Source organism: Myotis lucifugus, unplaced genomic scaffold (assembly GCF_000147115.1).
Source record: "Myotis lucifugus unplaced genomic scaffold, Myoluc2.0 scaffold_194, whole genome shotgun sequence".
Taxonomy (NCBI): domain Eukaryota; kingdom Metazoa; phylum Chordata; class Mammalia; order Chiroptera; family Vespertilionidae; genus Myotis; species Myotis lucifugus.
Window position 1 is genome coordinate 2,285,144 of NW_005871242.1, and position 24,608 is coordinate 2,309,751.

A 24,608-nucleotide genomic window follows, 5' to 3' on the forward strand; every position below is an offset into this window, starting at 1 on the left:
CGCCGAGCTAGCGTGGGGGGCTGCGGAGGAAGAGGGAGGGGGAGAGGGAGGGGGAGAGGAAGGAGGAGGAGGAGGAGGGTCAGAATGGGGTGGAGAAGACCAGCCCGGCTGAGAGAGGAGGGAGCCACAAACTGGTCCCCAGACCGGCACCCTCTCTGCCTCTTGCCCCTCTGGGGGCCCAGGCCTTGCCCGCCAGCGCTGCCGATTCCTAAGTGCACAGGTAGATAAAATGACCAGACTCGGCAGCCGGGACCCTGGCTGTGGGGTCCCAGACATACCACCGGGATCCAGCTGTGGGGCTTCCCCCGGGAAGGCAGCTGGCCCCGCGCAAGCGGCTCCCTTCTGCCCCGGGAGTTGAGAAACCAGGGTCTGGGGGGCCCAGGGCAGCTGCTGGCTGACCGGGAAGAAACGATGGCATGTCCAGGACGGTACCCTCCTCAGACCTTGGCACTGGAGGGGCCAGAGCCAAACACATAACCCAGGCTGGAGGAAAGCCACCTCGGGGCGGGGAGGTGGGTCCCAGGGAAGAAGAAACACCGTGAAACCCCCAGGCCTGGCCTCCTTTCTCCTCTTTGCCCTCAATGGAGAGGCCCCCAGACTGGAAGAGACAAGAAGGCCCACTGCTGGGAACGAGAAGGCCCACAGCCGGGGCAGAGGAAAGATGAGAGAGCCCTGGCAGCTGCTGCCGCACCCCAGAGCCACCCACCTGGGCTTTCTGGGTGCTGATGCAAGGACCACAGGAAGAGGGGAGGGACAGTAGGGCTGGCAGAAACCTCAGCATTCCCTGCTCCTCCACCTGGGTGCCCAGCAGGAAGGGGAGGCCTCCACAGAGGTGGTGCACCAGGGCTGGCAGGGGACCCACGGCCTGTCCTTTCCTTGGACGCCCTGAGCCTGGCACTGGAGCTGATGCTGGGGCAGGCGGGGAGGCCTCTGGCCGGCAGGGTGGTGTTTTTCATCCCAGGATGGTGTTTGGCTACCGGCAGGTGGAAGGGCGGGGGGAGGCAAGTGGGGCTGACCAGATGAACGCAGCCCAACAGGGACCAAGCATTTGCCCAACTTCATTGGCTTTTAAAAAATAAAGAGTAAAGCTCTGGTCGGTGTGGCTCAGTTGGTTGGAGCACCATCCTGTACATCAAGAGGTGGCAGGTTCAATTCCTGGTCAGGGCACATACCCAGGTTGTGGGTTCAATCCCCGGTGGGGGCACGTGCGGGAGGCAACTGATTGATTGATGTTTCACATCGATGTTTCCTTCCTTCTTTCTTTCTCTCTCTCTCCCTCCCTTCCTCTCTCTCTAAAATAAATAAATATATATATAAATAAAGAGTAAAAATAAAAGTCCCAGAAACCTGCCCGTGGCTCCTATTCTTCTGTGAAACTGGCTGTGGAGTCCCAGGCCGGCCAGCCCCCAGGGGCCCTCCCAGAGGGCAGGCCTCTCCCCCAGGAGGGATATCAGTGCTCTGGGAGCCCCGAAGCTTTGCATGATACTGATCAGCTTGAAATCTCATTGGTATATGCCAGGCACTGTCCTAGGTGCTGAGAAACCTGAGTTTATTGGGGTCCCTGACCTCCAGGAATTCATAGCCTAGTGGGGGAAATACTCTGTTTGGGGAACTAGGTGCCACATAGAAAAGAGAATGGGGGAGAAAATACAAGTACTAACATTAACTGAACACCTGCTAACTTCTCCCACGAGGAAGGCCTAGATTACCCCACTTGACCCCACAAGAAACCTAGGAAGTTCTCCTTGTCGCATAGATGAGAAAACGGAGGCTCAGAGAGAACCTGAACTGAGTCACTGAATTGGGACGAGTGGACTCCAAGGCCCTCACACCTGTGTGCCCCGCCACAAGGGGCAGCCTTTTCTGCAAAATGAAAGGCTGGAATGAGGGGTGCGTTCAGGGCCCTTCCACCTTCATGATCTCTGCAAACACCAAGGCCCAAGTAGCAGTGAGCAGCCTGCCCTCTTAGCTGTCCCAGCTAGTCCTGCAGCCTGTCCCTTGGGCCTGCGGGCAGGTGAATCTGGTTGGTGGAGTCAGCTCAGTTGGAAGGTGGGAGGTAGACCCCAGCCAGGAAACTGAGGCACCAGCCTGATGAACCCAGAAGACAGGGTGGGATGACAAGAAAATAGAGATTGCTTTTAAACTCTAACCCTCAATATGCAATGATGGCCCCACATGGAGTCTCGCCCCATAAAGGGGGAAGGATATAAGAAGGCAGCTTCTAAGAATCGAGCACCATCTGTGTGCTCCTGGTCACAAGGTGCATTGAGGAGCCCTCCGCTGACAGGGGTGTCCTGAGAGGGGCCCTGTGGCCACACCCAGCAGGAGGGGCAGCAGCGGGGAGGACCTAAGGACACAGAAAGACAAACACCTCCGAAATCTCGGGGAGCCAGGCATGCAAAGTCATCAAGCAGGTATGGAGAGAAAGCCAGTGACCAAAAAACTGTGCTTGTTGGCCTTTGTTGTAAGCATATTGTAATCCTAACCGCTCTGTTATGACTATAATTCTTGCATGTCTGATTCAAGTCCTCTGGAGTCAGTATTAAGTCAAGCCTGGGGGAAGTTTTTTTCCTGGGAGACATTTGCTGAGCTAAACAAAACCTCCTCCAATCAAGGCTCTGGGACACCTGCCACTGGGCCCTGTGGCTCAAGGACTCCAGCCTTCCCAGCGTCGCCCCTCCCTCACTGCTGTCCTGCGCACAGGGACCACTGCTCATATCTTGCTCAGGCCTCAGCAGGAGACGAGATTCGGAGTTTGAAGGAAGAGAAGAGCCCAAGGTGAAGGGCCCAGACTCCTGCGGGTAATTTGGAATGTCTTGCTCTCTGCAGATGTTCACATTTGTGTGTGTGTGTGTGTGTGTGTGTGCATGTGCATGAGTATATATATATGTGTGCATGTGTGTATGTTGCTAAAGGACAAAGGCTATCTCATTTCTGCCCTGGCTGGTGTGGCCCAGTGGTTAAAGTGTTGGCTCTCACACTGAAGGATCTCAGGTTTGATTCCCTGTAAGGACACATACCTGGGTTGCAGGTTTAATCTCCGTCCCGGTCATGCAGGCGGCAACCAATTAATGTGTCTCTCTCACATTGATGTTTCTCTCTCTCTCTCTCTCTCTCTTCCACTCTCTCTCTAAAAAAAAATAAAATCAATGGAAGGAAAAAGACTATCTCACTTCTTCCATCATAGAGAAATCATAAGCCATAAACCCACCCCCACCCACTGTTTATGTCTGGTCATGAAAGGGACTCCTTACATACGATGAGTTAAAAAATAAACTTTTAGGATATTCATGCTTCTTGAAACTTCTCTGCTGCCACATCACAAACTTTTCAGGGCTGTGGCAAGGGGAAGGGATTAAGTCCTGTGCTCCCACAGCACGGAGTCCTGCTCTGACAGGCAGCCAGGAGGCTCCGCCAGCCAGGCACAGCCCCTGCCACACCCCACAGCCCTCACACCTGTGGTTCCCATGTTAGAAGACTCGGGACATGTCCCCAGCAGGACGGGGGTGAAGGTAGAAAATGACAGTGGGCCAGAATGGCCATGTCCTGGCCCAGGGAGCGATCCCCACCCCTTCCCTGGCAATTCCATGTGCTCGGGCTTCGACATTAAGTCACCTTCCTGGCCCCTCAGGACATGCGGGTGTGTGTGTCCTGCTAACGCTGCCGTGGTACTCAAAAGCCTGGAGCAGCAGCAGCAGCAGCAGCAGCGGTGGCCTCGCCTGGGAACTTGTTAGCAATTTAGACACTCAGGCTCCGTCTGAGACCCTCGGGATCAGAAGCTGCATTTTAGCAAGATGCGTGGCAGTTTATATGCACACAGCAGCGTGAGAAGTTTGTAAGTGTGTGTGACTGGGTGAATGTGTCTAGATAACACTCCTCTTCTCAAAGCACAGAGCCTGGCCCAAATCAGGTGCTCAGTAAAATATTCCCGGACGGCTGTAGATGGGTGTAAGCAGATTCCTAGCATGTGTGACCGTGTATAACACAGTTGGAACCTGATGGTGAGGGGGGAAGTCTCGGAGGACAAGAAAGTAGCTGCAACAGGGCACACACACACAGCTTTCTCAGGCAAGGCTGCGCTGCCTCGGGTACAAGACTAGATTCAGAGAGGCCCGCAGCCAAGGTACAGGAGTCCAGACCAACTCCTAGAGGCAGACAACAAGTGGCCAGAGGAAGTTCAGAAGCTCAGCCATCTGTGGGCATTTGGTAACAGGACCGAAAACCCAGCTTAGGTCAGAGGCCTTTGAAGACATCACGGTGGTTCATGTTCATAACGATGCCCCAGAGCCTTCAGAAATATGAAGCTGTGTCCTTTGCCTTCTGCATAAGATGGCCAGAGGAGCATATCTTAGAAGGATTTTCATTGGGAAATCATTTTGCTTAGAACAATTCACCACCTGATGATGCTCAGATAAAATAATACCGGATCAAAATCTGCTGTCGGATCATGTCATTTCAACTTGGTCAGAGGTTGGGTTGGGAGTTTATGGAGGAATCTCATATAAACCTGCGTGAAATGGATTTTCATCATTTGACATCATGTGAGAGGCAGAGGCCATGGGATTCCCTGTGGTCACCTTGTCCCCAGGGCCCAGAGCTCCACCCGGCATCAGGTCAAGATACCAAAGGGCATTGGTTTGCTCCCTATAACCCAGGAGGTCCACAGTGCAGGGAAGACTCCGGCGCCTTCTAAGAAAAGGACTCCTAACTGCTCTATTCACGTCCATTTATTTGTCTCCCAAAAGCCATGTGCAATCTAGGAGCCCCATTTTCCAGATGAAGAGGCTGCGGCAGAGAAGTGACCTGCTGTACCCCAGGTCCAGGGACAGTCAGTGGTGATTCTGCTCAGCTTCACAGCCCGCGCCCTGTCCGCTCACCACACTGCCATTGCAATGACCGCGTCTACCGCCACGCCTGCTGTTACTTCCCGCTAATGTTCTAGGGACTTGACTTGGCTCATTTAATTTTCAAAAACCCACAGGAAACAAGACTACAGTGGGGCCTTGACTTACGAGTGTCCCGACTAACAAGTTTTTTGAGATACCAGCTGTCTCTCGGCCGATTTTTTGCATTGAGTTGATAGAGTAATTTGGGTTAACGAGCTCCTTAACAAGCTCGGTCTCAGAACGAATTAAACTCGTAAGTCAAGGCGCCACTGTATTATACCCATTTATAGCCAAGGACACTGGGACACAGAGAAGCTATGTAACTTGCCATAGGTCACACAGCGTAACCCAGTCTGACTGACTCTGGAGCTTCCATTCTGAATCACCACAAAAGGGAAAGAGAAAGGGCCCATTTGAAGTAAGTCTGGGCTGTGAACTATTTAAAAAGAAAATTAGGGTTATATGTGTTATAAATTAAAATCCATGCCATCAATGGGAAGTCTGCTTTTTGATTGGCACTGTGCTCGTTGCTGGGGATACAGACACAGAACAAGCTCCCCTGCTACTCAGAGTCTAGAAGGAGACAGGCTGACAAGAAAGGAAGTGAACACAATGCTATTAGTGCCATGAGAAATGTCTTCACAGGGAACAGAAAACCCACAGCAGGCAGTGGTTAAGAATAAGAGAGAATTTAATTAATGGCAATGTACCTTAACAAAAATGCAATTCACGAGTGACACACACAATACCATATCTCATCAAAAGCATCACATCCTTTAACATATAAGGAGCACTAGAATGTAGGCAACTTTCATCAGTAAGAATCACCAGTCTCAACACCACCTGAAATTAAGAATTTATGGCGTTTGAATGAAAAGCAATGACCAGATCCCCATGTGACGCAATCCTGTGCTCACTATGACACTCTATCTACGTCCATGGACACTATGCCATTTGATCCTCAGATGGACTGGTCATCAGGTTTCATCCCCAGTGTGCAGAAGAGGAAACTGGAGCTTGGAGTGCTGAGGACACCTGTCCAAGGTCAAAACTCCTCGTCTTCCAGCTCTAAGTCCAGGGCTGTGCCTACTCCCCGGGTGTATAAAGACCTGGAAGCTACAGAGGGCACAAGAGGACCAGATAAAGTTCACTACTCAAAGACACACTAATCTATGTGTTGTAATGCACGATTGCAGCAAACATCATTTTTCTTGGTGTGGTTTCTGCTGTTTTGTAATCGACAGTCAGTGTCCCTGGATGGAGCAGACATACCACAGCCAGATACTCATTTAGGCAGTTTCCCAGGCTCCCCTGATGACAGGACTTAGACATACAGATTCCCGGGGCCCTTCCCGGCTATTCGGTTCAGTTGGGCAGGGTGTGGCCCTGGAATGTGCCTAGTTTACTAGTGCCCCAGAGCACGGGGAGTGGGCACATTTGCCAAACAGTGAGGTACACACACACACACACACACACACACACACACACACACACACACATACACACACACATTTAGAAGCCCTACTCAAATTTAAATCCTGGCGTTGTTCATAAAGACCTTCACTGAGTTCTGTAGCTTTTCCTTCTTCCCCAGGTGACAAAGATTCAAAAAGTCAGGGAAGGCAGGCAGCAGGGGTGAAACAAAGCTGCAAGGGTCTGGTCTTCTTCCCAGTGAAAGAGGGAGGATGGCAGGGCCCTTGAGGTTTCCCGTGCAACTTGGCATCAGCCCCGTGTCTGTGACACTTGTGGAAAGGTCTAACATAACCACACCTCCAAGGGCTACTGGGAGAGACCCTGCTCTAAGGAATTGGCTAACCCACTGCCACTACGTCCTGGAAAAGGATGCAACGGTGGGCTTGCAGGTCGAGTACTGCTTTGGCTGGGCCATCACATGCCCAGGAAACCAGGTCAGAGGGGTCTGTGCTGCAGGATAACATAGCTCAGTGAATGGCAGCTTCTACCCTGAGAGGAGTAAAAGGGTGCAGTGTGCTTCTGTGGTCTGGGCTTGCTGGCACTGATCCTGGCCTTCTTCTGGTAATGCCACCCGGACTTTCCTAAGGAGAAACAACCCTCCTGCCATGTTTGATTGATCTACTGTAGGCAGGCTGACCCCACCCCCAAATCTGGGCATAGATGAGTGACACAGTCCTAGGCCAATCAGTGAATGCCACCTCTCTGGTTATGGGATGGGTTAGTTCAGGGGTGCCAGGCTCAATTCCAGCCAATGAGCCAAGGACCTAAGTTGTTCTCGGTAGCACTTCCCTTACCTCTCTACCTGGCGTTCTTTTTGGCTGCTGCAGCCACCTTGCTTCTGTGAGGGGCACCTGCCTGAGAAGAAAGCCAATAGGAAGAAAAAGATCTGAGAGAGGGAGGGAGGGCAGGATTGAACTGGTATTATTGTTTCAGGCCCAAATGCAGCCAGGCCTGATCTACTCCAGCCTTTTCAGGAGACAATAATACCTTTTCGTCTTAATTGAGTTGGGTTTCTATACTTTATAACAGAAAGAACACTAATAAGGTAAGAAAATAATTAAAAAATATATTTTTATTGATTTCAGAGAGGAAGAGAGAGATAGAAACATCCCTGATGAGAGAGAATCATTGATCGGCTGCCTCCTGCACGTCTCCCGCACATCTCCTACTGGGGATGTGCCCGCAACCCAGGTACATACCCTTGACCGGAATCGAACCTGGGACCTTTCAGTCCGCAGGCCGACGCTCTATCCACTGAGCCAAACCAGTTTCGGCAGAAAATAATTTAAAAAAAAATATTTTTATTGATTTCAGAGAGGAAGGGAGAGGAAGAGAGAGAGAGAAACATCCCTGATGAGAGAGAATCATTGATCAGCTGCCTCCTGCACGTCCCCCACTGAGGATGGAGCCCATAACCCAGGCATGAGCCGGTAACCCAGGCATATACCCTGACCAGGAATAGACCCATGACCTCCTGGTTCATAGCTTGACTCTCAACCACTGAGCCATGCCAGCTGGGCAAGAAAATAAATATTTTAACTGTGTTAAAAACACACACAGAGAAAAAAAAAAAGCCCTGTTGCTTGCTTATAGGCTGTCCCTGCCAGGGAGCCCAATTGGGGGACATATGGGGGAAGGGAGCTACCCTGGGTTAGAATTTCCCAGTGTTCCCTCCCTTGCAGCCATGACCTGAGAGCTGGGTCCTGCTACCCTTTCTCTCTCTTCACTCCCAAGCTCTGCACTCAGCTCAGAAGGCCAGGTTGTAGCGGCCCCTCCTTAGTGACAGAAAGGGACTGGATTAAACAAACAATTCCTCCCACCCCCAGTGTTTATTGGTTCTGAGTCTTGGTCAAATTCCTGATGAGAGCAGCACCTGGCTCTCCTGAGGAGGGGCCCTGCGGTTCCGTGGAGGGTCTGCAGACTCAGGCTGCCTTCCAGGAGATGGCCTGGTCTATCCCCTCACCCCGAGGAGACCGTGACAGTCCTGGGCTTTGGAGGAGCCTCGGGCTGGAGCAACTCCACCCCTGGCACCTCTGTCCTCTGCCTGCGCTTCTGTGAGAAGAGTGTGCAGTAGGCTGGCCCCTTCTTACCCTTTGAGCTGTGCTGAACCTACACAAACAGAAGCTGCTCAGATCCAGTCTTGTTACCACGTCACTTACAGCCCAGGAGTCTCCCACCTGAAGGTCTTGCCTGGGGCAGCCTCACTTGTCTCCATGCTCCTCTGCCAGTGCCCCGCTCAGAAGCCGACCTGTCCCCTCTAATACGCTGTCACTCCTTAGTGGGGAACCTTTTTCTGCCCAGGGCCATTTGGATATTTATAGCATCATTCCCAGGCCATACAAAATTATCAACTTAAAAATTAGCCTGGCCCTGACTCTTTTGGCTCAGTGGATAGAGTTTTAGCCTGCGGACTGAAGGGTCCCAGGTTCGATTCCGGTCAAGGGCATGTACCTAGGTTGCAGGCACATCCCCAGTAGTAGGGGGTGTGCAGGAGGCAGCTGATCGATGTTTCTCTCTCACCGATGTTTCTAATTCTCTATCCCTCTCTGTAAAAAAATCAATAAAATATATTTTTTAAAAATTAGCCTGCTATATGTGGTCAAACATTTCATTAACTCACCCTAATGCCCTGGCAAAGCCAGACCAAATGATTTCATGGGCCTGCTATGATCCTCGGGCCGAATGTTCCCCACCTCTGCTGTAGAGCAATGAACCAAAGACTGGCCCTCCTTTGGCAACAGCCTTGGGTACAAATGGCGGGAAGACCCCGATTGCACAGATGGGAACAGAGCTTCAGGGGACTGGCAGGGGGAGGAGCTGGCTGCCCTCCAGGCCCCCCTGTGCAGGTCTGCTGAGGTGTCCTTGTCAGTGATAACCCCCTGGGACAGGACACAAACAGCTCACATTCTGTGAAATATTTCTTTCCTCCTGTTTCTTCCAGGGGCAGGTGCCCTCGCCTGAGCAGGGACAGTGAGGTTGGAAGTGGTGGAGGCCCGTCCTCTTGCATGTAGAGCATTTGTCCGCCTCTTTCCCCGCAGCCAGAGGGCAGGCATTCAAAAGCCCCTCACTAGGCCTCTCTTTGCAGACAAACAAATATCATTAATCTTGGTAAAGTGAGTGAGGGCACATTCATCCGTCCAGGCGAGAGAATGAATGCTGTGTCAATAGGAAACTAGTGTTTACCTCTGGCCTTTGCAGCTCGCCCCCGTCCCCGCACTTCCCCCCCCCCCCCCCCCCCTTGCTACAGAAAGCCCAGGGCAGACCAGCCCAAAGGTGGAGCCATAGTCAGAGGAGAGAAAATACCCCACCCCCACCCCCACACCCCCCACTCCAACATGGGAGGCAGGCCTGGGGCTGTGCTGGGGAGGGGGACCAGGTGGCAGAGGGGCCCTGCTGAGAGGAGATCCCTACTGCAGGGAGAGGACAAGAGTCATCGGGCCTCAGACAAGGTGAGAGGTGACAGCAGACCTCAGGTCAGAGCCGCTCATTGGACCGTGAGCCCAGGGAGACACGCTCTCCCACCCGACTCGGTCACACAAAGGTGACGGGAGACTCCTTTTTCTTTCTGTCCACGTGGCCATGACCTCTCCCACAGCAGGCCACGCGCGGCTGCACAGGCGGAAGGGGACGCTGTCACTGACCGAGCTGCTGTTTAGCGCGCACCCACTAACCGCCAGGCACCACGTGTGATGACTACAAATCCCACGAAGCAAGTATTCTGCCTTTTTCTCAGAGATGACACTGCAATGCAGAACCATTCAAGAGGTTAGCTGCAAGGCCATACACAGGGAGGGGGGGATTTGAACCCAGTGTGACTCCACAGCCACACAGTGTGAAGGATCACACGGGAGGTCAAGTGTAAAGACAGGAAGTTGCTGAGAAAGCCCATCAGAGGCATTCTCCTCCCTCCACCCAGCAGGAATGCCTCCTGGTGGGAGGGCGGGGGAGAGGCAGGGCTGGGCCGGCTAACTCGGAGCTTGAGGGTGTGTGCGTGCCTGTGTGTCCCAGGAAAAGAAACCCAACCGGCCGATAAGATCTCTCGTTTCCAGAGCAAAGAACCAATTAAACACAAGGCAGATGTGAGCAAATAAAGCTGTGGCGTCCAGAGAGAAAATCAATACCGGATTATACGTCCTGGCCCAATCATATACCAATTAATACAGAGCGGGTGGGGCTGGGGGCTGGGCACAGGTGAGTCCAGCAGGCTGCAGGGCTGACCTGCCTGCCCCCGGCTGCCCTACCATCCGGCCCTCCTCTGCAGGCCCTGATCCTAAAGGGCCGGTGTCTGAGGTCTCTGGGGGAACCTGTGTGGTTGGGGCGGGGAGGGGCGGGGGGGAGGATAGAAGGAGTCTCCCCTCGGTCATGTGGGCACTAGGGGCGGAAGGAAGAAGGGTGAGGTGGGGGAGAGATGTTGGGAGGCTGGGACCCCCTGGGAAGGGACAGACAGTCAGACCAGGCAGACCGGCTGCTTGACCTTTAATTTGCTACAGAAAAAATAAGGGGCTTGCTTTTAGAAAGTGATAGAAAATTAGGCAAAAATGGGAACACTGGGAAACAAATTTCCACGCCTGAGAAATGATGAGGAAGCCCCTGGCTATTCTGTCCGTGTTTTCGTTAACTCAGAAAGCACAGCCAAGAAGTTAATCATTTTCAAGGGGAGTGATAACAGCAGCACAGGTCGGGTGGCCGTGGGGACGGGGTGGCCCAGAACCTTCCATGGAAGGGCTGCAGGCTCATCACCCGGTGCCAGGGACGAGGTGGCATGGCACACAGCCACCTGCCAGCAGAGTTTTCAGGTAGAGCAAGCCTCCAACCCAGGGAGGTGGCTTTGCAGCAACTGAAGGATGAGTCAAAAGTGCCGGCATCCAGGGAGAGGAAATCTGGCCGTGGGCGCGAGGGCAGTCACAGACGGTGAAGTCCTGCCCTGGTGGGGGCAGGACACGTGGCCCAGAGCAAGCATGCTCTTCCTCCAAAATCCCCAACTCTCTCGGGCAAAGGGGACCCAGCGCTGTTCGGGAAGCAGAGAGCACAAGTGGAAGGAAAGGTGGAGATCAGCGATGAGAAGGCCACCTGCCTCTGTTTCCCCCCAGGAAGCCCCTCTGGCCAGCGCCCCGCCTGCACCTTGACTGAGCCTGGACCGCTTCAGCCCCAGAGGCCCTTTGCACGTGGGAGCTCCGCGGGCCAAGGACTGTTGCATGCCAAAGAAAAATGAAATTTGCTAGCCGAATATTTTTTAGACATTTTGCAAGATGCACGGCCTCCCTGACAATTTTTAATGTACTAACTGCCTGGTCCAGTGAGTTGATTAATTGGTGCTGGAGAGATCAATAAAAAACAGAAAATTAAAACAATTTTAAAGTGATTAAGTAGTTTAACACCTGTCTCCCGTCACGTCAGCGCAGGAAGAAAAATAAAGCAGGTGTCGAAGGGGCCTCCTGAAGCAAGAGAAAACAGCGCCTGCCTTGGAGAAATGACAAATCACAGCTGGTGGATCAATCTGAGTGCAAGCAGCCCTTCCCCGGGCCCACTGCCTCGGCAGCAAGAACCAGGGACCCCAAACGCTGGGCACCTCCCCGGCCACTCCTGTAGAGCCGCTCCTCAAGCGAGGGAGGCAAGTGTCTGTTGAGACCCTGCAGACAGGGTGGGAGGAAGCAAGGTGAGCCCGAGAACACCTTGGCCTAGATCCGGATGGGAGAAGGCACCCGCTAACCTTCTCCTGGCCTCATTTCCAGCCATTCGGAGCTGAGTCTGCAATATGTGTGTGTGTGGGAAGGAGTGGGGGGGGGGGGAGGGAGGGCGGTCAAATGCAATGAGAATGCCTCTGGAAGCCATGGGGTGAACAGAGGAAGTAGTTGTAGCTCACTAGCATCACCAGGGCGTCTTCTGGAAGCTTCAGGTCTCCACCCTGACTCCCAAGGGAGACAGCCTTTCAACCCCACCTTCCCTCGGCCTCCCACAGCCGGGCTATACCTACGGGAGGTGCAGGTACCTGTTGGATGGTGGCCCAGATGCCCCTGTAACTCCTTGTGCCAACCTCACTCCCCTCGTTATTGTGAAAGCTGCACAGCAAGTCACTCCTTTCCTGTAGTTTCGTGTACTGGACTCAGAATCACCGGAAGTAAACTCATGGAGCACAAGAGACAAACATGACCCCAACTTTCCTGCCAAAGCCCTAACAACAAAGCAGAGGAAGTGACGTGAAGGGGAATTAACAAAGGCTAGGGGTGACGCCCCAGCTGAAACACTTCTCAAGTCTCTCCTTTAACCTTGAAAGTAAACTTGAATTTTGCATGTAAAGTGCAGATCTGGTTTGACTCATTTTAGAAAGCTGTGCGGTCCTGTGGCTTCCCTGCCTGGGCACACCCTGCACCACCCTGGGTGGGGGTGGGGGTGGGGTGTGGCCCAATCCCTGCACTGATACAGAATGGGCCTCGGAGGGAAAGCCCCTCTGTAAGTGCACACCTGCTGGGCACAGTCACACGCTGTTTTCTGCTCTCCTGCTTCCGGGTCTCCTTCGAGGTCCCCTGATGTGGCAGCTTTCACCCCTAAGACCAGGACAGAAAAGGACCCCAAGCAGCAGCACAGAAACCTTGCAGCAGGTTTAAAACATTGTTATAAAAACATCTAGAAATGTGATTTAAACATCTAATAACATGAAATGTTGGACATCGAGGCCCGAGCTGAACTCACCAGCAAGTCCCCCTTCAAAAGCCCTCTGTGAACACCTATCACTGAATGTGAAGGGAAGTCATCGGCAGTAGCTGGAATCAGGGCAGGGCCAAGGACGAGGCCAGGCGTTCCAACTAGTGTTTGTTTTAATCAAAACCCTTTTCTTAGCCAGGTTTTTTCCCTTTCTCAGACGTCCCTCTGGGAGTTCTGCTTCGGTATTCATGGGTTGGGCCACTCTATATTCATGTCTGGGGCCATATTCGTCGCAATGAAAAGACGTTAAAACCTTTACAGCCAACTTAGGCCAATGACAACCTCACAAAAAAGATTTCCAGTCTTCAGCTATCGGCTCACTTCTTACAATAATCCATACAGCCAAATGTCCACACACCAAAACACAGTCGGTCTCTGGGCATTTCCTGCCACAAGGTGTCTTTGATTTGATCAGGATGCTAACAGGACCTGCAGTCTCACTTGTCTCATGAATCTCAAATGTCTGTTTGCCAAAGGCGCCATCACCAAGGTGCGCCGCTCAGCCAGGGGAGGGCTGGCCGGTGGACAGGCAGGGTCTGTGCTACCCAGAAGGCAACTGAGGGGCGGGGCCCAGCCCGGGGACCTCACCACTCTCAGAAGCAAACACAAAGTTCTTGACACGGCGCCCTCGGGCCTGCTGCTCCCCATAGAGTAGCCTCGGACTGGGACTGACGGAGATAAAGTTTCCCTGGGTCCAAGTTCCAAACTCGGCTGTTTTGTTTCTGTTAAAATGCAATTGTTTTTCTCTGGAGTGTGCGGTGACTGCTCGGCGTCAGGAAGATGTATGAAAACCTCCACTTCAATTCAGCATCCCTTTTCTCCCAGACAAACACGGTCGGATTTTAATAAATCAAAGAGCCACACTGTTTAATAAAAATTTATTGACTTACAAGTGATTATTTATCAAAAGACCATTAATAGCCGGTACTGAAATGATGTGTTACTGGGTGGTGCTGGGAGACTAATAGGAAATCAATGCAGCTGGCCAGCCAGAATGCATATGAGCAGCCCACCCCCCGACAGCTCGCGCAATTCCACCAGCCAAATACACCAGACGCTACCCCTGGCGCAATGAAAAGTTCCCCCTTTTTATTTATCGTTTACAAATGAAATGATCAATACTTTTAATCTAGAGCAAAATTTATTAACTTTCCCATCGGAGAGAGACATATTGACTGGGGGGAGCGGGAGTGTTGGTGCGGTGGAAGATGGATGGCGGGATGGTCGTCTCTTAACGTGTCCAAGAGCCAGTGTGCATGCAGCTGCCCTTCCAGCCGGTGTCCCAGGCCACACAGGCGAGTGCGGCCAGAGAAACCGAGGCTGGCCACCCTGGACGCACAGCAGGCGGATGGGGCCTATGACTCAGGGACTCTCATGCATCAGGGACCGTGGGAAACACTATTCCTGACCAATGAGGTTTTGGCCAATTCCAAAACCTCAATGGCTGAATGTACAGTCCCACCATTGGTAGGTGCTGCTGTGGCGGGCAGAGACAGGACGTGCCCGAGCCTCGGCACTGGGCTGGGCTGGGCTGGGCACTCAGGGCTCTGTGCGGCACCCCCACCACCCCACCCCAAACCTTTTATCACCTCTGAAGAGCAGCAACAGGGAATGGGTCTGACACAGTCAAGAATCAAGTTCCAAAGTTGGTTCTACTGTAGGAAATAATTCATATCTCCTCTCCTTAGTAAAAGAGGGACATAACGAGGATGTCATCTCAAACTGCGCCATCAACCTTAGCCCGGCTGAGCTCTGGCCTGGCCCACAGCTTTCTAGTGAGCTTCCTCTCGCAGGGGAATTTTACTACCCTCTTTAGAAAGTTCCTTCTCTAACTGGCTGGGGTAAAAAAAAATCTATTTGAGTGAAAAAAGTCCAAGATCTGCCATCAAACCCACCTGGGCCCACAGTCACCAACACGGCCAGGGACTCTCCTTCGCGCGTGGACACCCTCTGGTGGAGTTTCACTAGCCCCATTGTTTTGCAAGAAGCAAATGGTTTTAAAATGACTTCTCTTAGTTCTGAACTCAGGTGACTGTAGAACTTAAAGTCAAAGTTTGAACTATGGTTTAAAAGTTACAGAAACTGCAGAGGTGGAAAGGGCTTTGGAGGTCATCTAGCCCAAGCAGCCAAGATGTCACGGGCTTCGAAGTGGGACTGGAAGCTGCTGGTGCTCACGACTCATGAATGCCACACTTGGTTCTGTTCTAAGAGCACCGTCTCTGCTGCTGGGGTCACAAGGGGGAGCGTACTTTGTATTTTATATGCTTCTCGGTTATTATCCCTGAGTGCCATGAAGTCTTACCCCACAAGACCAACTCCGTCATCCCAACCCAAGTATTTTGACTTACGGAGGCCTTGGGCCTGCAGGGTCGCCCCTAGAATGACGGGCAGTCTGACGTGTAACCAGTGCTAAATTAACATGTTAGAGATTTGTTGTGGGGGGTACAGCGTAATTCATCTCTCTTCTCCCCACTTAGTAAAAGAGGGACGTAATCATTGCTTAGTCTCCACAAGTTATTTCTTTACATAGTAGTGATTCTAAACCAGGTTCCTGCAATCCTTTGTCATCAGTTTTGTTGAAAATAACGTGAGAAAAATAAAGATAAAATATTAAATACCTATGAAAATCATAAATGTATTAATCAGCAGGCTTTTTTTTTTCCCCCCAAGCAGGCCTTTTTTTTAAAGGGAGTGTAAAGAGGGACCTTGGTCTTCAAGATCCATTTTTAAAGATGATTCCAGCAGCTTGAAAACACTGTAAATATCACCTCTTATAAAGGCTGATATCGCTGTTTCCTCCTGAATACTTTGTAAAGCAGTTCATAAGGCGGTTCGTGCAGTCATAATAGTGTTTTTATTCGAGAGTAAAATGTTTCACTGGGTAGCAGGTAAGAGGAAATGGGGCAAAGAGGTTAGGCAGTGGTTAGGGCGAGTTACACTCAGGTGAGGCAGGCAAAGTGCTATCGATTCGGGAGCCTCAGGGGCGGGGCTTCATTCCCACGTCCCCAAATCGCAGGCCGGAGGTGGACTTGGAGGTGGACTTGGAGGTGACACTTACCACGGCTGGTGCAAAATCCCGAGAGGTGTGGTCACGCGGAGTGAAGGGAAGTGGGGGAGAGGATAAATGGCAGAGGTGAGGCAGCTCTCTTCTGAGGGATTGGAAACTGGTAGACCCTTGACCCGGAAGCTGAGGGTGGCTTGGCTCTGGATCTGCCTTCAGTGACTACAGGTGGGCGCAGGGGGCCATGAAGCCTGCTGCTTCCCTCTGGCTGTGTGGTGCACACACACCACAGCCAGTCCTGCCCCTCACGGACTCTCCCAGGCCTCCGCTCCTGCCTGGCCCTGTATTTCCTCATGGCTTTCCACTGTCCTTACAGAATGCCCCTGCCATCCTGCACTCTCTCGCCCACCTCGACACAGCGTGCCCACATCACACACCTCTAGTCCCAGGGCACCATCTGTGCAGAACTCCACATCGCCATCCCTGCTGGGAATTCTAAGTTAACCAGAGAGAAGTGCGAACAAACATCTGATACGCTTTCAAAGAGCAACAGCAGAAGCTGTGGAACAATGCTAGTCCTCAGACCAGAAGTCAAGCTTACACCTGCCAGCCCTGGCTTCTGGGTTCTGTAACTTTGTTAAGAAACGTGTTGCTTAGGGTTACATCTAGGGGAGAAAGAGTGAAGGGAAAATCCCCTCTGTTCATTCACCGTCAAAGACAATTTTATTTACTCACAAAACAACTCCGAAGCCTGGGCAGCAGCGCCAAGCTCTGCCCTTGTCCTGCCACATCTCAGGGTCCTGGACTTGTAACACTGAGCTCCATTATCCTTCACGCACAGTAGCACTTCAATCCCACAACAACCCTGTGAGGTAGGTATCACCACCCCCCCCTCCCGATCCAGGTTACAGATGGGAAAGCTGAGGCACGTGTTAACAAAGAGCAAGTCACATGGGAGTTTGGGGAGCACTGGAGTTTAACGGGAAATGACTCTCGGTTCCCACCACACACTAGTCACTGGTCCATCTTGCCTCTTCCCATGCCCTTTGGTGATTGCATGAGAATTTAAAACTTCATTTTGCTGAAAGCCCTGCAGACAACAGTTTTCTTTTATCCAGTCTGCAAAGCCCCAAGGCTGGGGCGATGTTGGGGCTGGCTGGCCACACTGCCTTGCAGTGCCTCTCCTCACGAGTGGGTGGCCCTTCCCCCAGCCACGTCCCTGGCATGTGGGTGTCCTACTGGCCCAGCACGGGAATGTGGCCGAATCTTCCCCATCACTCAGCCCCGCGTGTGCACAGGTGGAGGGCTGACTTTAATGGCATTCATTCCTCCAACGGACTTAGTGTAAAAGAAACAAGAAGGCCTCTCGTCCTGGGCGGCAACACCCAGTAGCACTCGCTTCAGAGGGCAAGCCTAGGCCCTGCGGCTCTGAAGAAGCTGGCGCCAGGATCCAGAGCAGCCCAAAGACCTGAGTCTGGAAGGAATGCAGCAGTGGGGGCGGCGGCAAAGACTCCAGCTGGCTCCCATCAGGAGTGCCAGGATTCGGGCACGGCGGCTCCGGCCAGCGCGAGGTGTGGGCTCAAGACCGGCTCCTGTCCTCGTGGTTCCCAACGATCATCTTGCTGTACAGCTTCTGCTGCTCCTCTTTGAAAGCATCCTTCACCTTCTCCCTCTTCAGACCACCATCCCTGGGGAGAGGAAGGCTGCATGTAAGGACGAACCTTCCTGCCCACCCTGCACCACAGCCACTGCCCCCTGCTGCCCAGAACCAAGACACCCCTGCAGAAACAAAGGTCCCCCACGGCCTCTCATCAGGGTGACCTCAGAAACCGGCCCTGGACTGTGGAATCCAGCCTTTCTACCTCAAAACTCACTCCTGCTCGGGGCCAGAATTCACCACTCATGTTCAAGGTACTGTCATTGCTTAAACCTACCAAGGAGTTTTAAGTTCTTTCTACTCCAACATTCATCCTCATCTTAAAAAAGACAAAGGAGGTATTCTGGCATTATGGAAAGTGAACCAAGCTTTAGAAACACTGAGACTTACAACAAATTGGTAAAATGGATGTGAAATAAAATCTGTAAAGTTCAGATCCAAGGATTCTCCAAGTTCATGCAAGCAATGAGCACAGGGGAAATACTGTGTTCTTCCTTCTGTGCTCAGGCCAGTACCACGGGGAATCCCAGCACTTCCTCATATCCCCAAATAATGCACTCCACTTGGATTTGCTTCTAAAGTCCCACTCCCACCCCACGTCACCTCAACTCTTCCTCTACACCCTAGAATTATCACATCTTCGATGACTAAGAGAATCCATGCCCGTTCAGTCCCCACCTGCCCTTTTCTTGAGTTAGGGAGCGGTAGTGGTGGAAGTCTCTGACGAAGCCCCATCACTGGACAGACCTTACCCCAAGACCTGACATCACTCCACCCTCTCACATCCACAGCAAAGGCGTCCTTTCAAAGGCAGCCACCCTGTCTTCCCCCAGCCTTGAGAGGGACCGTGAGCAGTGCATGAACATTCTGGCTCTACAAGCCTGTCAGACCTGAGTTCAAAATCTGGCCCCAGTGTTTGTGACTTTGAACATTGGTTACTTAATCTCTCTGAGTTTCAGTCTGTCATCTGAAAAATAGGAGCAACAATTTCCATACTTCACGGAGCCCCTCTGAGGATGAAGTAAGATCGCACGGAGCACCCACAAATGTGAATTTCCACACTTTTTCCACAATGTCCACTCCAAAAATGCCCTCCAGAGCCCTGCACTTAACCTTGGGGATCCTAAGATGCCAGAATGGTTTCCCTGAGCCAGCACTCACCCGTCACTCTCCTGTTATTGGAGTGTAACTACCTCATAGTCCAGTATAAGGGTCTGCAAACTATGGTCACAGGCCAAACACAGCCTGACACCTGTTCTTATAAATGACGTTTTACTGGAACACACACGCTCATTTGTTTATGTGTCGACTCTGGTGGTTTTCCTGCCACAATGACGGAATTAAGCAGCTGCAGCTTAATGGTTCGCATGGTCCACAAAGGCTAACATATTTACTGACGCTACAGGAAAAGTTTGCCAATTCCTGCCCTAGTAGGTAACACACTAAATGCAAAAATGGAAACTTGTGCCTTTCTAAGGATGATCCAATTTTGCCACATATATGAGATCAGAGCCTAGGACTCCTATGAGGTTTCCAGATCAGCATCAGGGCTCCCCCACCTGAAGGGACAAGACTGCTTGGTGCCCTGGTAGATGGATTCCAACCCCAGAGCTACAACTCACTGCTTTAGTCCAAGCATTCCGGGCTCCATGTCCCCCGAGAGCAGGGTAACAGAGGAGAGAGCAGGCAAACTGCTCATGCCCCAGGGCTGGTGAGCTTCATTCTCCACACCAGAGAGGGGAGGGGTCTTCGTAAATGAGGTCAACAACTTAGCATTTCCTTCAGAAACTGACATTCTCTCGGACCCAGCTGATAAAATCACAGAGACTCACCACAGCAGGTCCACGAGTCCTCCCTGCCTGGCAATGGCGGATTTCACCCTATTTGCAAACTGGACGGCATCTTCATCTGCCTGTAAGAAAGTGAACGCGACCACTGAGCCCAGGCTCACACAGAGCTAAGCGAAGACCTCTGCAGCGGGGGTACCTACCTCTCTGGTCATGGGAGGCAGGTACCAAACGCTGCAGACGATGGCCCAGCTGGTCATCATTCTCAGCAGGTACGTCACCATCCCATACTTGCTGCTGTTCCAGAAGGCATCACCGAACTGAGGGTCATACTGAAAAACAGTGGACAGCAGTTCTGACGATGAATGCATCCTTGGGGCAGTGTCGGTATTAGAAAGCTGATTCTAGCCCCTCCACAAACACCTCTGAAGTAATGCTACTCCTGGCAATTCTGACCTCTAGAAACATTAACCTCCCTGACTGACCCAAAATACTGCTGTAGATTCCCGGGGAGGACACCCCTAGCAGCTTTCCTCAGACAAGTGTCCTCGTCTACAGCGTTTGCTACCAAGTTTTAAATACCATTTCTAGTGCCTTTGACCCAAGAGAAAACAACTAGAATTGCTTCTGTAATTACGCTCTAGCAAAGCTAGTTATCTGTTTAAGCAGGAGGCTCTGCTCTGATTGACCATCAGTGCTCCCGAGTAAGCGGACGCACAGCGACAGTACAGGTCTCCGCCCCAGAGATGCTGCACTTCCCACCAGGACGCAGGCTTGTAAGATACTTTCATTTGCCAACGACTCTAACGGAGGCAAAGGCTATGATTCAACAGGATTTTGTGGGAAATGTAGCCAATGCTGTGACCCTCACTCTCACCAAACAGAAGACGAATGTAAGTGGCCGGTAGGCCTGGTGGGAGGGGTCCTGGAGCAAGTTACAGAAGCAACAAAAGGAACTGAGCCTGAGGAGAATGCCTGAACAAAGCGGCATGGGACTGGCATCAAATGTTTGAAAGTCTATCACAGACAAGACGCGAGACTGGCTTAGTGTGATTATAAAGCAAAGACCTAGGACCAGAGAGTGGAAAACTAAGAGGAGTTGGGATCTCAAGCTGATGCCACACAACCAAGCTGCCAGCCGTGTGGACAACGCCCCTGCGGGGAAGAGCTCAGAAGGAACACAGGCAGGAGGCTGTGCTGGGGACCCTGCACTCAGGGCACAGGCTCGGTCTGACCTAGATGATCTTTCAGGCCTTTCAAGCCTAAGTTTTATGATTCGCAGAATAGAAATTGAATAATTATGCCCAGTTGAGAACCTGAGTACTGAAATGAAGACATTTAGATTTAATTACAGAAAATAAGAAATTTAGATATAACTACCGAAGGCTTAATGACTTCACATTATAATACCAAAAGGAAACCAGGGAGAAGAATGAGTTGTAAACATGTCTGTGATTTAAAGAGTGTTGTCCTGTTTTGTAAAGCACTAACTATACTGCATAGATTTAAAAATGTGGTATGTGTCAGTGTGTGTGAGTCCTTTGCTTAGGGCTGAGTCTCTAATCCATGCTGGGCAGACCCTATAGAGAGAAAAACAAGGCAAAAAGCTCAAAACAGCAATGAACTGCTCAAAATCAGATAATGACAATTTTGGTGAGAACAATTTTGGTGGAAGTGTAGTAAGAGTCTTGAAATTGCTAAGGTTATCCAAGTTTGGTTGCTGCAAACTGCACAAAACTAGAAAAGTATCTGTGGAGCAGAGCGCTTCATCTTCTGGGGACTTTAATTTGTGACTGGAATGAAATGTTATGTAAAATTTACATGCCTTTTCTTTTAGAGAGGAGTCAGAACTGCCCCAAGGGTCTAGGTTCCAAATCTGGTTAAAACCACCGCTCCAGAGCAGGGTGCCCCGTGTGGCTCCTGACCGGCAGCATCAGCAATGCCCAGGAAGAGTCAGAAGCACAAGCCCGGCACCTGCATTTTCATAGTCCCTCCGCGTGAGCTAATGCAGCCGAGATCCAAGGACCCATGTTGTCCAGTGAGCAGAGAAGGCTTCTGTCCAGTGGTTTGTTTTTAGTAAACACGTACGGGGAAGCACGTTCTCAGCACACTAAAATGCAGGGTGGCTGCAAGCAGAGCTAACACCACTCTCCACTCCTGCACCCATAGCAGACACTGCATCCCCCTAAAACCTATCGAGCAGCCCTGACCCCTGGATCCGCTGCCCTGCAGCCACTCTTCATCGGCCATCCCTGCCCTGGTGCTTCACCCACCTGTAAGTATTTGCAAGAGGAGCACCTCTTCCCCCACTGCACCAGCTGTACTGGCAAGATGGAGATAAGAAACAGTATTTTCACAGAATGCTCTGCAGACAATAGGCAGACCCTTGCAAAAGTATGGAGACTAAATTCTAATTTCCTCACAGCTCAAATTTCCTCACTATTTTACCCTGATTTCAACCTAAATACTTTAAACATGTTAACAACAGCCTATGTTGTTCAGAATAATGTAACAGCAAACTTTTAGAAATAATACTGTGTATTTATAAAATCAAAAGAAGTGAAGGGGGAGGTGAGGGAAGGAGAAAAAGGGAAAATGAGTCCCATCTCTCTGGATGAGTTTGAACAATTAGAGGTACCAGTTCCTAAAAGGTGGGGGGATAGACTAGACAGGCCCTTAAGATCCACTTCACCTTATAAACTGTCCTTGGTACACAGATGAGCCGTCCTGCACCCTTGCACCTTTGCCTCTCCACCAAGCACACAGATCTACTGGGCAGCACCCCCACTCCCTGCAGTAAGCCACCTCTTCAGGTGGAACACCTTCCATCCCAGCTAGGTTTATGAAGACAGGTAATAAAGGGGGGAAACACAAAGCTTATAAAGTGTTCCCCACTTGAATTGGTGGGGGCGGGAGGCGTGAGCTGGAATCTGGCTGCTCCACATTCCAGGACTCCCAGTCCCTTCTAACAGGTTGTGAACAAGGCCAAATGCTCCCAAGCACTCGACCCACACGGCCCAGCCCAGGCTGCTCTGCCGGAGAAGATCAACCCCTGATGGTGCCACCAGCGCCTTCCTCCACCTTCTCCGGCTGCATCCTGTTCCTGGCAGCAGCCACAATGACCACACGCACCCTCAGAGGTCTTGTACCTTGATAGCAACAGGGTAAACCGTGGCTCCAATTTCAAAACTTCCCTTTTTGAACATCATCACGGATGTATTATTGATGCAGGTTCCTAAAATGCAAGAGAATAAAATGCTTTTTCTAACAGTTCTAATGACTCTTCAAACAGGATAAATCTGTCCTCTCCTCAGCTTATGAATGAACACTTAAGAGAGATGAGCAACATACTCATTCGCTTCCTATTCTCTTACGGCAGGACCAGTCCTTGATGAGCACACACCAGCCTGGATAAAAGGCCAAAGACGCCTGCAGACTTGGCAGGTCTCAGTAAGAACTCTACAGGAAGCTGAAGACAATACTACAGAAGGGATTCTGCGTTTTTAGCCCCACAACCAATCTAAAAGGACCTAACATTATTCATGAAAACAGATAACCCCAACAAAGGCTGAGGAACTTGGTGCTGAGGCAACTCCAGCGTCCCCATCCTGCACCCCCCGCCCCCCCCCCCCCCACACACACACACAGCAGCCTCGGTGGTGATCAACGGCTTCTTACCCTCTGGGAAGATGAGGATAGGAAGCTTGCTTTTATCCTGCACGTGCTCAGTCAGTCTTTAGAAGAGAAAAATAAACAGAGGGTCAGACAGCCTTAGTCCATTATCACCAGAATGCATTTATGCATAACCTACATAGATGTGATACTAGATGCTGCATAAAAACAAGTGAACAAACATGATGACTCTATATTTTATAAACCCCAAATCTAAATCTCACAAAGATAAAACTCCTAAGGACAGGGAAAATGAGATGACTACTATTTAATTCATACAATTATTCCATTAAGTATTAAAGTTTGTATACAGAGGACATTGCACAGACTTGGGACTGTCTGCAGGACACACCTGCTATGGGGCCTTGCAAAGAGCACCCCTAAAAAGTGCCTGCTATAGAACTTCTACCAGCCTTGGAAGCTGGGCCTACATCCACCGGGCTTTACACCCTGTCCCTGAGAGAGGCAGCAAAGGGACTTTAGTGGCAGGTTCATGTGTCCCTATAAAAAGTGGTCTCAGTTGGGTCTGGATTCCTCTCAATTTACTGCAAAGCTCCTGCCATTACTTGCACCAGATTAATCCTTTTTTCAAGCTTGAAACAGGGCAGCACTTTGTTGCATTGCTCTAAGTTTGTTTTTATTTGTAATAATAATTCCTTTCCATATTTCAAATAGCATATGTTGTTTGTTACAAGGGGTGCAAGAAATTAGAAAGGTTTAGACACATTACTAACGGTAAATAATATTAGGGTTTGTATACATTTTTATATTTCATGTTTTAGAAAAAAACATTTTTATTATGAAAGCAGTATAGGCTCAGTCTAGAAGACACCACAATTCTACTGTGGAGGGATAACTACCTCTAAAATGCATACTTCCTCTGTAACTGGTCATACAGATGATAGCATTTTGTTGATTTACCTTTTAGCCACCAGGTGGCGATCTTTCACCTCAGACCGCTCAAACCAGACGTGAGGGCAGGCCTTCACCATGGCTCTCTGAATCACACCCATGAGTCCCCCGTGCACTTGACCCACCTAATCTCAGACAAAGAAATAACTGGTAGTGAAGCCATCTTCACACAAACCCCCCACTCTGTGGAGAAAGCCCCAGATCCCACAAGATAATCACACCAACCTCTCACACTCTAACATTTTATTGATAACCACAGGTTTCTTACTATTGAGAAACCACTATTAGCCTCCTGAATCTTACATTTCTCTTTTTAATCAGTGATACCAGAGATGCATAATTCAAAACACAGTTGAAAATCCCAAAGTGAAATAATGAAGCTGAATGACACCTGTGTAAGTGCCCCCTGGGCAGATTCTCCAATGCCCTGGAGCCCAGTACGTTCAAATCCTCCCTCCCTGTCTCCCCCCTTCCATGCCTAATCTCCAGCCACATTTTCAGTCACTCTGCTCAGAATA

The 24,608-nt window shown here is 50.9% G+C and overlaps 2 protein-coding genes across 4 annotated transcripts in view; one reads left to right on the forward strand and one right to left on the reverse strand.

Annotated features, from left to right (window-relative positions):
• NKX6-3 (NK6 homeobox 3) overlaps positions 1 to 7,249 on the forward strand; it is an 11,717-nt gene extending 4,468 nt beyond the window's left edge. The window contains exon 4 of the mRNA XM_023760825.1: positions 7,187 to 7,249. Coding sequence (XP_023616593.1) covers positions 7,187 to 7,249 — 63 coding nt within the window. The remainder of the gene's footprint in view (positions 1 to 7,186) is intronic.
• An 8,647-nt stretch (positions 7,250 to 15,896) lies between these two features.
• Positions 15,897 to 24,608, reverse strand: part of GPAT4 (glycerol-3-phosphate acyltransferase 4) — a 36,985-nt gene continuing 28,273 nt past the window's right edge. For 2 of the 3 annotated variants that reach the window (XM_006097064.3, XM_023760854.1), the window contains exons 8-13: positions 24,100 to 24,215; positions 23,185 to 23,240; positions 22,656 to 22,741; positions 19,710 to 19,838; positions 19,552 to 19,631; positions 15,897 to 17,750 (exon numbers count right to left, since the gene is read on the reverse strand). In XM_006097064.3, coding sequence (XP_006097126.1) covers positions 17,642 to 17,750; positions 19,552 to 19,631; positions 19,710 to 19,838; positions 22,656 to 22,741; positions 23,185 to 23,240; positions 24,100 to 24,215 — 576 coding nt within the window. In that variant the 3' untranslated portion in view covers positions 15,897 to 17,641. The remainder of the gene's footprint in view (positions 17,751 to 19,551; positions 19,632 to 19,709; positions 19,839 to 22,655; positions 22,742 to 23,184; positions 23,241 to 24,099; positions 24,216 to 24,608) is intronic. The other variant, XM_023760855.1, reaches the window with a different exon arrangement.